Raw genomic sequence first — 14184 nt, 5'->3', positions numbered from 1 at the left:
CATAATATGAATATGTCTCGTGTGTCCAAGCTGTGTTACAGGAAAACAACTCTGTTCAATTTATCATCTCCAAATTAAAAGCGCACAGACGTTTAATAAGAAATGTTTTTATTACGATAAACAATCACTACGACGCATTTTTTTATTTATTTATACTATACAGCTGGGTGCAAAACACCGAAATATCCCACAATCACATTTTGTCAGGCAGTTTCATCATTAATCGCTCCACTCCCTAACTAGCAATGACATATAATATTTAGAATCCAATCAGTGTTCGTTTGCATTCATGCCAGCTTCACCAAATCAGAAATTAGCAACGCATGATGATCTGATGATACCACATTGTAATTGTATTGAAGGGCAATGTGAGCGTTTTATTTTGAAAGGTTCAGCAGCTGTTTCCGGGCTGGGGAGGGAACAGTTAACTGGGCACGGACGGACCCTTTGGAAAGAAGCCACCCGGGCGTCGAGAGCACCTCTTAACACAATGCCTCGCCTGCTTTAACACGCGCGTTCGGACTGGCTTCGGTACCGGGGTATCCTGCGCTTCCGATCCCGCTTCTTCATCACTGGACACGCGAGGATGCTCTGGAAGTTAAGGAGCAGCAAAGGTCAGAAAGACAGCTCGATGCCCATCATCAAATAGACAGCCGGCGGTCCGAGCGAACAAAAACACCTTTTTGCATGAACCCCTGCAAGAACTGGTCGTCAGCTCGGTCTCCTCCTGAGGATTCAGGATGAGGAAACCTAAAAACATTCGAATGCTTTTTGCTCTGAGTCTAGGATGCTTCGTAATGGTCATTTTCTATTTCAACAGCAATGTAAAACCAGGTGAGTAGAAAGCAACAGCATGAGAAAGAAAAATTCTGCAAATTCTCTCATCTATCTAATACAGCTTTATTTTGTGCGTTCACAACAGATGCAACAAAAAAGCGCTTTACAGAACCTTTATCGTGAAATAACAAGCGAACATACAATAATGCAATCACAACATCTACACTTATTGTTTGCATCCGCTCTGGATGAGATAAAGTATCTCCTTTCAGTAGTGGATCATAACGCATCGGGATCACCGCGTGCATGACGTCACACATCTGCGCTGCGAGCTTGAAAGTTTGTACAAAGTGTCCCATTTGAATCGCTTCAATTCCAAGCGTCCGTACCTCAATTGTGCATCTGTATGCAAATGTTGCGGTACACGGGCGGACACACAGTTGTGCTCAAAAGTTTAGACGCTGAAATATTGGCATTTAAATGCAGACTGAATTTGTACAGTCATTATATATAAATGTGTTGATGCATACGTATGTGGGTGTGTTTTGCAGATGTAGACATGTTTTACATGCTGGATATGCATAAATGAGTATATATAGAAAAAAGACGCAAAGGTGTGCGTATGGGTGCTGATAAAATAGCAAGTACGCATTGTGCAACCCAAGGCAATATTTAACCAGATCTTTTTTTTTTCCTGTGAGGCAACAAGCCATCAACATAAAGCATGCATGGATCTGTACTTGGTGTTGTGCAAATGTCACCTAGTCGCCAATAATCACTATTTATGAATACTTTATCCACTGCTTACGGTAAACTAATAAAAGCACACCGACAGAAGTGATGCAGAGATGCCACGGACAGCCATGCCTGGTGCCTACACCAACCCTGATTTAGAGGCATGGCTTCCTGTTTGTACAATAAACATAAATAAAATGTCCAAATACTGAAACGTAGATAGGGTGTAGAAAATGATACAAACTCGTCACATGCAGAAATGAGGTGAGGAACAATTTTACGAGCAAACCGCTTCGTGTTTCCTCAGTTGGGTGGCAGCTGGCAGGTTGCGAAATTTGCCCGAAGGCCAAAAACCTTTTCCAGGTCCTTTGGCCATCACACACAATGGCCTCATTCAGATACAGACTACCTTGAAATATCCTATGCCAAGAAAACGTATATCTCCCGTGCTGCTCGGTGGGAAGAGGTTAGGGGAGTTACTCCCGAAAATATGCAACATGAAATGAGAGTTATGTATTCAGATGTTATGGATCCAAACGGACCTGCTTCATGTGTTGTGCGAGAACATCATGTACTGCCAGGAAATAGGTCGCGATTGCCGTGGTTGTCAAGTGACTGTGTTGCATGCTTACAATCTATAGTTTACATCCATTTAATTTTGGACAATGAGGAGGGGGGACATTTGCAATGGCACATTGCCAATTTGAAAGTGAAATAATATCATAATGAAATGCACTTAGAGTAGTTTCCCAAGTTTGCATTCATAAAAGCTTGCTTTCGTTCATCGATTAAGTCAATATAGTCAAGTGTTGACAGACCTAACAGAGAACAGTCACATATTAAAACAAACTTTTAACTGCCTCTCTTTAGCTTTGCTTTGATAAAAATCATTATGCAATAAATCAAGATTTAGATGCTGTGTGCTGAAAAGAGTGATTTTACAAAATCTGACTTATTGGTACAGTGCCTTTTTTTTATTGGTGGCTAGGTGATGCTCCACTGATTTTTACAGAATGACAAAATCAACATCTGCTTTTACTTTAGAATCCAATGAATGCGTCACAAACTGAACCGGTTTCAAAAGGTTTGCTGAGGACAACATTAATCCCACTTGAATGATATTGTTTAATTGTTACATAGTTGTTTTTATCACGAAATAATACCAAACAATAAATTTGGTGGTGGTTTTATAATACCACTTCATACAAAATCCAATTTTATCCAATTAATCCATGCAATAATCAATGGAATAATCGATAAAAAATATTCATTAGCGATGTTTTTGGCATTGTTAGGATCTTCCACATTTCTCCCCCTTTTCATTGTTTAAAAAAATCTGCTCCGAACTTTAGCATCACCTGCAGTACGCTCACCGTGCCAGTTTGTGCCCTCTTTTTTTTTATTTTCAAAATTACATGTGACTTCTGAAAGGAAACTTTATAGCAATCTGAGAGGCTCCACACTAACATTTGCACTCCTTGCACTCTTTTTTTAACAGCATGCATATGCAACTAGTTTGCAACAGATGGGATGTTACATATGCAAATGATCTCTAATCCGCCATCTGCATACAGTCCCCCAAGCCATCAAAAAATACTCATGGCACCACCCACAAGCCCTGCCTTTGCGCTAACACCCTTCAAACACACATTTGTGGGCAAAAAGATCAGGCCTTCCCTTGTACAGTCTCTCGCTCAGTAAAGCTTTTTGGCAGGAATGGGAAGAAGGGGGGGGGGGGCTTCTCTCAGTGGGACCTAAAAACAGAGGTTCATTTATGACCCGGACCGGACTAACACACATCGTCTTCTATATATTTTGCATTTTTTGCAAAAGCTCCTGTTTCTGAACAGGTCTAGAGGAATGCAGAGGCGAGAAGGCCTTTGCTCGTTCGGGTCTAGACAGGGTTAAACCAATACCATGAGTTTTTTTTTTTTTTTTTTTTCTGGATGAATCTCACTGCAACAGTGGGTGGGATAGGGCTGTGGGATTTCACAAACAGCAGATATACTGTACTGTTTGGGAAATGCATTCCACACCCAAAAGTTGGACAAATGCAAATTCAAAGGGGGAGGGAAGGGAGAACTGTCTTATATTAAACAGAAGCCAGCGGCGCAAATAGCGGGGCTCCAATGTTCTCTAATTTCAGGAGATGTTCTTTCAAATATAATTGCAAGCCTACATGTTTCACAATCGCTGTGATTGATAGCTGAGCGGCCCCGTTAACATTCACACACACTTCACAGTGAGTCAGGAGCAAAGATAAATATAAAAAACATAAAGACATCAGTCTTACGGAGTGTGCTCCCCGCATCTTGCCGCCTGCTAAATGTTAGCTCACTGTTGCCATGACAACAACCTGACACATTCCAGTGACTTCATCACAGCCAACATTCAATGTCCATTCTGTCACAGTGTTGCTCGTCCAGTGTTACTTGTGTCTGTGTGTTGATACATTTTCAAATTTCGTTGTGATGACAACGCTGGAAATTGCTTTGGCTTGTTTTCTCCTTGCAGCTGTCACTTTTGCTTGTAAACAAGCTGTCACAGGTGTCACGTTCGTGCTACGCTCACAAATCATCTTTTGGTATTTGTGTTTTTGTCTTCCTTTTTACAAATAAAATGTAAAATGATCCTGCAAATAAATAGTTTATAAGGCTCATGTCGTGCGCCTGCCTGCCTGCCTCATATTAAGTCGAGAACAGCTTGTTTACAAGCACAGTTTCAAAAGTTGCCAGCTGACAAAAGTTGTTTCATTTCATATTTGATGGGTGGCCTGCTACTCCAGGGATGCAATTATTGCTGTACAGTCCAATTTGCGTTATTCTGCCCAACCCCACTTTGTGATTGCAGGCCAACATCTTTTCACGCACCAACAAAGCTACACCACATGTTGAAATGCACACGTGCCTTTTCACTATCTCCAATCCTCCCATCTTCAAAATGAGCTGTAGACTTTAAAGAAAGGTGTCTAGTCAGCCTGTCGTTATCTATTTTTCCTCTGCTTCTATTTTTATCCTCCAAATGTTCCAAGCAACCCTATCCTGATTTAACATAATGAGCATATTTTCCTCACGTGGACCTTCTTAATGCTATAACCCCAAGTGTTTTATTTTTCCATCTTTGCACTTGGCTCCTTCCAGTATGTTTTAATAACTGTTACTTTGTGCTTCCTCACTTTCCCGCAGCCTCGGAGCAACTTGGGGATAGGAGCAACGGGCAGAAAGCCAGGAGGAGTCCTCTGCAGACACTTTACGACGGTGACCAGGTAAGTAAAAAAAAGTAGTGAACCCACATTTGTTTTCCTTCCCAGAGTGAGTGTTGCGTTTTAAATATCAGCTGTCCAACGTTTTTGCTTGAGAACTTGCAGCTCTTCAGGGAGATTTGGCCTGCTCCTCTAATTTGAAGCCTTTCCCACCCAGAACATCCAGTGCTCGCTTCGAAGGGGCCAGTTGCTCATGGCTTGAGTGTCCTTTTGGATGCAAGCGAAATGGTTCCTCTTACGAAATGCCTCCCTGTGTTAGGAAGCAAGCCATACTTCCATTGCACCAACTACACCCTTCTGTTTTCTCACCACTATTTTATGAGCTAGTAAGCAGTTATATACAATTGGGCCTCATGCTGAGAACACGAAATTGCCGTTGTAATTGCGAGCAGGGAAACCGCATTGTTTGGAAGGAAAGCTGTTTGGATTACTGGATACCAGAAATTGATGCTTTCGTTTATTAACAAATACTTTCGTCGAGTAATTTCCACATATCTTGCTATTTCGGATGACAACTTTAACATTTAAATTTGGGGGAAAAAAATTCCACCCTGTCTCATCTAATTTAGCCCACATTAACGTTGATTTTTTTCTTGACTAGAACCCTCGTTAAATAAAGGTTATATAAGAGCTTATGCTGTTGAATCCGAGCCAGTATATCCAAGTGTATCTAAAAACGAGTCCAAAGATTCTGTTTGGTTTTACCTCGCTGAATGAAGATCCCGACCGATACACAAAACTCTCCTAATCTCCCCAGCGTCTTACTCATGCCAATCACTGAGACTTTTTCTACTTAAAAGGTCAAACATCTTTGCCGAATTACCTCAGTGACATTTATTGATGTGTTTGCCTTGGCGACGTCAAGCAGAAGACAATGACGAACTTTACCGTGACATTTGAGTGCAAAAGAAAGAAAAACGAGCAAATCGAGTCGAGAGCCATCGTACAAATTACATGCTCCTGCTGTCAGAGCGTATTTGTTTTTGTATCACCGAGGTACGAAGGCAAGATTTATGTTTCAGTGTCATGTCAAACGACTGCCAATTTCATTTGGGCCGATCTTATGATTGGAACCAGATTGTTTTGTTTAAAAACTCGTATGGCACATCCAAGTGAAGGTTTCCCGCTGAGCTGTGCCGTGGTCATCTTGGCGGATACGTTTGTAGTTGATGTAAAGACAAAGATGCCTAACAGAAAAACTATAAAAAATATTAACCGCAAATGACTCATTAGGAAACAAAGTGATGAATTGAGCCAAATGGAGAGATGTGTCAATCTAACGGCGTGCACACAGATTTCGTGGACGCCATCCAGCAGCGACTTCTATAGAGTGCCGTTTTCACCACACGCTGAATATTTCATCTTTTTTTTCTTTCCGTTTGTCTTTGTTGCTGTGCTGCGGAATCTAATCACTTTGGTTGCGTTTCATCCTCCAGTCACAAATGATTCACCGCAGACTATAGCTTGTGTGCAGCGCATATAAATTTCAATCCTCTCGGGCTGGCCTGACATCCGTGAGAGCGTATCACGGCTGATCTCTGAAGCTGTTTCTAATTAAGAGGCAAAAACGTATACAGGATGGAAAACAATCCATCTTCTTCAAACTTTATTACATTGAAGACTTGCTTTTGGGGTTTTCTTCATAAAAGCTCAGCACTGAACAAGCAAGACTTGAACGATCAAAGATGTTCCCTTTGAGAAGAAGGACAAGTTGTACTTTGAACCACTGTCCACGTGCTAGTTTGAATTTTACGGAACAGTTCCCCTGTGCTATTGGTTGGTGCGTGATCAGCTAAAATTTCAATCTTTTACAAAGATTCCAAATTATGCATTTTCGAGTACGTTCTCACTCAGTCCATCCATCTTCTTCATTGTGTCTTCCTTTGTAGGTGGAGTCAGCAGTACAGGCAATCCATCAGGACCGGCGGGAGTTTTTAGAAGAGGCCTGTCGCTCCTACACCCGAAAGCGTAGAGTCCTTATCCCGGAAGACCTGAAGCACGTGATTGTAGATGACCAGCATGGTTTGCTGTACTGCTATGTCCCCAAAGTGGCCTGCACCAACTGGAAACGAGTACTCATGGTCCTGACCGGCGCCGCCGGATCCCGCCATGACCCGCTGGGCATACCGGCGAACGAGGCCCACGTCTCCGGAAACCTGCGCACCTTGTCCGAGTATTCAGCTTCCCAGATCAACCAACGCTTGCGCTCCTACTTAAAGTTTGTGTTTGTGCGCGAGCCGTTCGAACGGCTGGTGTCGGCCTACCGAAACAAATTCACACGAAGCTACAACACGGCTTTCCACAAACGATACGGCACCAAGATAGTGCGCCGCCACAGGCCCAACCCGCAGCCAGAAGCTTTGGAGAAAGGCAACGATGTCTCCTTCGAGGAGTTCGTCTATTACCTGGTGGACCCGGCCACCCAGATCGAGGAACCCTTCAACGAGCACTGGGAGCGGGTGCACTCGCTGTGCCACCCTTGCCTCATCCACTACGACGTGGTGGGTAAATACGAGACGCTGGAGCAGGACTCCAGTTACGTGCTCCGGCTGGCCGGCGTGGCGGACCAGCTCAGCTTTCCGGCCTCGTCCAAAAGCGCCAGGACCACGGGGGACATGGCTGCAAAGCTCTTCCTAAACATCAGCCCCTTCTATCAGAAGAAGTTATACAACCTCTTTCGCATGGACTTCCTGTTATTCAACTACTCTGTGCCAGCATACCTTAAGTTTTGACCAGGCTGAGGTGTCGTGTTGTACATCCGTAAACGGTGGACGACAACAATAAACCCGACGAACGCGCATGCATTTGTTTGTATAGGTGAACCACCACATTCCAGACACACAAGGTATGATTTCATATTTGTGGTGCTCAAGGGAGTACTAGTGGTGGTGGAGTTTGAGGGGGGGGGGAGCCCCCCTCTAATATGCGATGGCCCACCCAAGTGCCAGGCCAGATAATTGACTTTTAGATGTTTTCCAATTTGTATCAGGAACTGTTTTCCACCATATAGTGAATGTTTATCACAATGTTCCCAAAAATGTGTTTGTATTTATCTGCAAATCGTTTTAAGATATCCTTACTCCCCCTTAGCGCCGCCAGTGAGTAGTTTGTGATTGTGTACATTTATTTTTAAATTTGACGTGTTTGTTTTTGTCTTGGTGAATTTGCACAACAAATGTGATTTCTCTGTTGGGGGTGATGTTACAATAGCACAATGGACCTTTCTAATTGCATTTTGGACAGTGAATGTCTCTTATGTGCCTTTTGACGGTCGACCTTTATATGACCCCAGAGAATTTTTTTTGTAAACGTGCCTGTGTTTCATTTTATAATGTGTGTTTTGTATTTATTGTGCTATTTTGGACTGAATTGCATCAAGCCAGCCAACAAACATTGGCAACATTTTCAAATAAACGTCATCGAGCAACAACATTTATTGGAATAAGTATTGGCGACCGCAACACTCAAGCATGACAAACATGTACAATTCTAGACACGGAGAAAAAAGTATCGCAATCTTCCGTTTGCGTAACACTTCTGGAGCTAAACTATTGCAACAACACCAGAATATGCAAGCCACTCATATTCTTTCATCTTGGAACCCTTCATCGAAATCTCATCCCGCTGTCTCGACATACGCAAGTGTAGAAAACGTACATTTGGACGTTGGAAAAATTGATAGGCTGAATACCGCACTGTACATTTTAATTACTCTATTAAATGCAAGATCTGACAAGAGTTGTAAAATTACAACACTAAAGCGCATCACTGATATTTGTTGGTTGTGTCATCTTAATATTTCCACTGAGATGATACTAAAACTATAAACTATACATCAATACTGTCCACAGTGAGCTGGAAAATATGCAAACTAGTATGCAATGACCTCATTTGGTTACATTCCATCGACTTCAACAAACATTCCCTTGAACAAGAGATTTGGATAGGTTCAAATTTGTGGCAGAAAAACCAAACCTACTCTTTGACCTCACTACTGACGCGGATGTATGAAATGCTTCATTGGTGAAATAATACTGTCTTATAACATAAACTATAAAGTATTAGTTGAATATTTTGTTTGACATTTTTATACTTGCATTAGTCATTGCTGTCAAACACTGATCTACTTTTGCACAGCATTATTTTTCCATAAGTATGTTACAAAGCTAAGGTCAGCAAGTACACAGCTTTTTAAGTTTCTAGTCTGTGTCTAGGGGCTTAGTTAGCTAAACACAAGCCTACATGACAAATGTTGTCGGACATAATTAACCGGCCGGTAGGAAGTGCTGAGTGACTACGTTTACACAAACTCTAAATTCCTGCATGGTTGCTCCTTTCACAAGTTGGTCTTGTGAACCAGTCTGAAGCTTAGGGCCAGAAAACCCGTTCCCAGCAGGTCGCCCAGTGCTGTCAGGTAGGGGATGGAGAAGTTGTCCGGGTCCAAGCCCCTTTGCCACAGCCACCTCACCATCAGGTTGGCTACATGCAGAAGAATCACCACCTGGTCAATGGCAGCAGTGAGATGGAGAAATCATCCTCAATTGTTAAAGAGTCCACTGTCAGACGTGAGAGGAAAAAGCATCAGGTCGGTCTCAGAGACACATCTGTCAGGTTTACGGAATTACGGCGTCGGCTTTCAAACACCATCTTCAACTCATCAGGAAGCAGGAAAAAAGACAGATGGTTAAGATCTTGCCTATTTCTAACATGTTAGTATTTGTCAAAAGGCTTTTATTTATCTAGCTATCAATCAGTCACTTGCATTATAATACGGAATACAGTGTCGACGTTAAAATCCAAATGAGTTGAATGAGAAGCTTCAACCTCACCTGAAGCAATGCGGCCGACAGGTAACAAAGGATGAAGGCAGCTGACATGGCCGTGTGACCTGCCTGCAGAAGTTGGATCATATACAGGAAAAGGAGGTGACCCGGGACTACAAGCATGGCCAACACTCTGGCTGATTTGGAATTCACGTCTGAGCAGATGCAGAAGGAAAACTAAGTACGCGTAGTCAATGAGTGTTTTTTTTTTTTTTTTTTTCCTTGTGTTCTGGACCTGAGGAAAAGAAAGTAGCGTAGGGTCCAGGGCAGCCCGTGCTGATTTTGAATGGCAGAGCTCCAGGAACACTCCAATAATGAAGGAAGGTAGACATCCTACTGGCCTGGATGGCTACTAGATTTCCTCCAACACCTGCGTGGACAGGAAATAGTGCTGATGCCAGTTTTAGCCATCTCTATTTTATATATATTTTATTTTTATTGCTTTGTTTCACTTTTTTTGTTGTTGTTTCTTGTGGTATTTGGCATATTTTTCTCATTGGGCTTACGTCCACTTGTTCTCGTCAGCATGCTGACCAATGAGCTTCATCAGCCACTTGTGCCCTCTCCAGATGTTCCTTGTTGTCTCGTCAGTTTGTAAGTATTTGTTTCCTTGCTTCCTTTCACTTCTTTTCAGACCATTGTGTCTGTGTGTAGGGCTTGTAGATTGGCTTGTCGACCTTTTATTTATTTTTTATGATCCCAGCGTGACTATTTTCTGTTTTATGTGTTTGAAACTAAACTCAAAGTTGCCTTGCTTCACTGAAATTGTCTCTCCAATGCGGCCTACTCATGACAATAGTTGTTTTGTCAACTCAGCCCACAAGTTATCCACCCAAATACTTAAAATACTTTTTTGCAAATGGACTTAAATTGTACCTGTAACATTTTGACGTTAAAGCAGATGCGTTAAGCGTGAACATGTATTTGCACATCTTGGAACTAAAATGTATGAGTAGGACCAAAGAGAAGAAGCATTTTAGTCAGTGAAGCACTTCGCTGGAATGCAAAAAGGCTTCCTGAGCAGGAAAGCCAAGACGTGCCGTGTGTGCCGAGACTGCATGGGAGAGATGCAACACAAACACAAGACTGAATTCGCAGCTGCTGTTCGCTTCAGATGTGTCTCTTTCAATGTCATACCTCTGCTGACTCAGCTGAAAACATGACACATGTGACAATATGAATTGTAATATATTTAAGATGTTTTGGATCAAAGTCATGTTCTACCTACCATTGATGACTGGCGTGAACACTGCCATCCCCTCATAATTTGGATTGCTCACTGTCTTATCCAAAATCAGACCACCGACACTGCAAATAATCAAACAAATGACTCAATCTAGTCTGAGAGGACACAATGTAAAAGTGCCAACTCACCTGCTGAGCGACATGGCCATAAGAACTGGCTGCCAGCCTGACCTCAGGACTTTTCTGATTGCTGTGGACCGGCGGGCGATGAGAACCCACACCGGTGCAAGAAGCAGGAAAAAGGCACACACTGCAAGAGGCAGGTGCCACGTGTCTGCAAATGTGTACAGCCAATAATCACACATTCCATTTCATCTATATGTTTTCAACCTACTTAACATGCATGGGAGGAAAAGTGTGGACATTGCTGCCCTCTTGTTGCGAAAGAAAATATGAGTCAATTCATTTTCCCTGGAAGGTTTTCCTGGGAAAGCTTTCAAAACTAAAATTAAACTCTCACCTTTGTAGCAGAGAAAGAAGCTGCTGACCCCAGCAAGCAGGGACAAGGTGATGACATCACCCAGGCTGGCCGCGATGGGCGTGGCTATGTTATCTGGGTTGACGCCGACTTTCCTGGACACGATGATCACTGCCACCATCACCAGGCCTGCTCGGGTAGCAAGATAATCACCACATACAGTTGACATTTTCTCTGTTGTGTATTTGTCTGACCGAGAGACAGCGCAGCGATGAAGGCTGTGGTGACACTGCTGGCACACAGGATGGCGGCGTGGACAACATCCACTCGACCTCTTGTCACGGCCCCGAGACTCACTGCTGCCACGGCGGCGAGGAAACCCACAACGGTGGCCTGGACCTTTGTGGTTTATGAGTCCAAAATTCCAAAAGCACACTTAGGTTGACATGAGCCGAGCCTGATGAGGACACTTGGAGACGGACGGATGCTGTCTATCACCTGGATGAGAGCCAAATTGCAGGAAACTGTCCTCCACTGCTGCTGAGGTTCCTCCAGCTGCCCAGTGTTGGCCTGCACATGGAAGCACCACAAGCGCCATTGTGGACATTTAAAACTTTACATTTGATCCATGCAATGAGAGAGCGCTAGCTAAAGAACACTAAAACAAATGAAGAAACAAAAATTATGATTATGTCGGGATTATGTTTCCACTCACGGCTGTTGACAGTCTGGATGCCAATGTCATCTCCAGATTCCCTTTCAGTCCTACCAGGGCTGGAACCAAGATAAAAACATCTGAGATCTCTTGAAACACCGCCCAGTGCTGGAGAACGTCACAAAAATAGAAATCCTGTGCAATTCTTTTTCATCATCTTAGAACGATTGGCTTTCAATTCAAAAAAACAAAACGAAAAAACAGGTAATAGTGTCTTTGACAGTCACAAGGTGATCCTGGAACATCCTCCTTGATCTGGAATGGTATGGAATGGTACTTGAAGCACTTAAAAACAGGAAGTATGACAGCAGGTCTGTGAAGCATCATTCCTCTCACACACACTCACACACACACATTCACCCACACACATTCCTCACACTTCACTTTTGATTAGCCGAGCGGCCGAGGCAGAGCGCTGAAAGCCAGGCCTGTCACGGGGCCTCAAAAGGGTCCAAGTACGCAAGGACAAGGACATCCAGAAGGCCAGCAGCTTCTTCTCAGTTCTCAAGTCTTCCTTCTCCTCATTCTCCATCCACAGCTCCCTCTCTTGGGGAACCTGAAGCACCTTCTTCAGTTTCATCACAGCAATAATACAATGTCTGTTTCAGTTGACAAATCAGGGTCAAATGCAAAGATGAGTGACGTCAGAAGTCCAGATGAAATCACAATGTCCGTGACGATGAAAGAATCCAGGTAGAATCTGAATGCATGTGGTCTGTGCAATGACCAGTGCGCTCTCTTCGTCTTGAGCCGCTCTTTTGCTCTGCCCTCGCTCCTTACGTAGCTCCTCCTCCTCCTTCCTCTGCTCTTGGATGTCCTCGGTGGGTGCCGCATCTCCCAGCATCAGGTGCTCTACCTGCTCACTGACACGTGCTGTGGACTGAAAAGCCTCCTGCATGTCCTCTTTGACCAATAAAGTCATGCATGCTGTCCATAAACTGACTTTTATCAGTCTGGTTAGCCAACTACAAATATATATATGTGCAAGCCTGCAGGGTAGCAATTACCTTCCGCACCTCTCTCACATACACACACACGCACACACACTCTGAATGACTCAGCTGAAATTCGACTTTGGGACATGGGACATTGCTCTGAGCGGTTCTTTGTTCTCAGCTGCTCCCCCTTGTGTGAATAATGAGGCTGCAGAAGAATAGCACAGTGATTTATTACCTATATTGGAGCACAGAACATAGCAAATGGATGCATATTGTACAAAAATATAATTATTTAATATGCCTTATATTCGTCTATCTAATCCTTCTATTCATTTGGATTCTACTTCCAAATACAATTCCAGACTCGGTATCAAAGTGTCTATTTGCCCACGTAATTGTCCTGTTTGTATGGTCACAAGGTCACCTCGACCGCCAAACAGCTGAAGCTCACAAATCAAATCTTGGCACGTCGGACAGCTCCATGAGCACATCGACAGATGTTAACAGCTTGTTGAATCTCGTTAGCTTTCTTGACAGTTATTTCGATGACAAGGAGTTTGATTTATGTTAATGATGTTGGTGTGAGGGAAAAAAAATACTACACATTAATCAATGAAGTACATACAATGTACTTTCAACGTCAGGATTAGCAAATATATTGCAGTTCCTTGTGCACCAAATGGCTGCAAACAATATTTATTGTCACTGACCTGCACTTGGTCGAGCAGAACGCCGGCCGTCACCATGCCGAGTCCAGCCAGCATATATGAAGGCATCACCTGCAGGCAGATCATCCGGGAAGATTCTTTATGGACTGCAAAGGGGAACTTTTCCTCCACCATTGTAGCAACATGAGCTGGTGTTCCAACTTTTAATATGCAAACTATAAGTGAAATGCACTTTACTGGTTATAGATGAGTTCCCTGCTTAGGATGTAGTGGGACAAATTCCTCCTATCATAGGCAGTTGTGGGTGTAGTCCACTTTTTGCCCAAAGTCCACTTGGATAAGTTCCAGCTCTCCATAAACCTGAAGAGGAGACGCAGAATAGAAAAGACAAATAGCTTTGTATGTCAGCTCAGATTTTGAGGAAACAAGCTTTTATCCAAGTGTAGAGACAATCGTGACAGTTTCCATCAGCAAAAATCTAATGAAGGGATCTCCTTAAGTGAAATGACATGACATCATTGCAGGTATTATTAGAGGAGGAAAGGACAGCCCACCACTATCTGCTATAAATATTCTCTCCGTACCTCCCAGCCCCAGCAAAGG

At 43.2% G+C, this 14184-nt stretch overlaps 2 protein-coding genes and 1 long non-coding RNA gene across 4 annotated transcripts; 2 read left to right on the top strand and 1 right to left on the bottom strand.

Annotated features, from left to right (window-relative positions):
- Nucleotides 1–414: 414 nt before the first annotated feature.
- Nucleotides 415–8204, top strand: LOC148391185 (carbohydrate sulfotransferase 11-like). Its single transcript, XM_088390394.1, has 3 exons — nt 415–834; nt 4698–4777; nt 6664–8204. The coding sequence occupies exons 1-3, from the start codon at nt 741–743 to the stop codon at nt 7504–7506; spliced, it is 1017 nt and encodes a 338-aa protein (XP_088246520.1). The 5' UTR covers nt 415–740; the 3' UTR covers nt 7507–8204.
- Nucleotides 8187–13858, bottom strand: LOC148391183 (solute carrier family 41 member 1-like). 2 transcript variants are annotated; one of them, XM_088390389.1, is made up of 10 exons: nt 13624–13858; nt 11976–12083; nt 11759–11830; nt 11515–11659; nt 11303–11449; nt 10972–11116; nt 10826–10905; nt 9833–9967; nt 9604–9752; nt 8187–9275 (listed from the first exon to the last, which is right to left on the bottom strand). In XM_088390389.1, the coding sequence occupies exons 1-10, from the start codon at nt 13753–13755 to the stop codon at nt 9111–9113; spliced, it is 1278 nt and encodes a 425-aa protein (XP_088246515.1). In that variant the 5' UTR covers nt 13756–13858; the 3' UTR covers nt 8187–9110. The 2 variants fall into 2 exon arrangements, with proteins under 2 accessions (XP_088246515.1, XP_088246516.1); XM_088390390.1 differs by having other exon boundaries at nt 11976–12034; nt 13624–13752.
- Nucleotides 10247–12168, top strand: LOC148391184 (uncharacterized). The gene is made up of 2 exons (XR_015861394.1): nt 10247–11101; nt 11311–12168. It is a non-coding gene; the product is annotated as an uncharacterized LOC148391184 (long non-coding RNA).
- Nucleotides 13859–14184: the final 326 nt, after the last annotated feature.

This window comes from Syngnathus floridae, chromosome 11 (assembly GCF_059516105.1).
Source record: "Syngnathus floridae isolate MCC-2025c chromosome 11, RoL_Sflo_1.0, whole genome shotgun sequence".
NCBI lineage: Eukaryota > Metazoa > Chordata > Actinopteri > Syngnathiformes > Syngnathidae > Syngnathus > Syngnathus floridae.
This window is presented reverse-complemented; position numbering and strand designations above follow the sequence as displayed.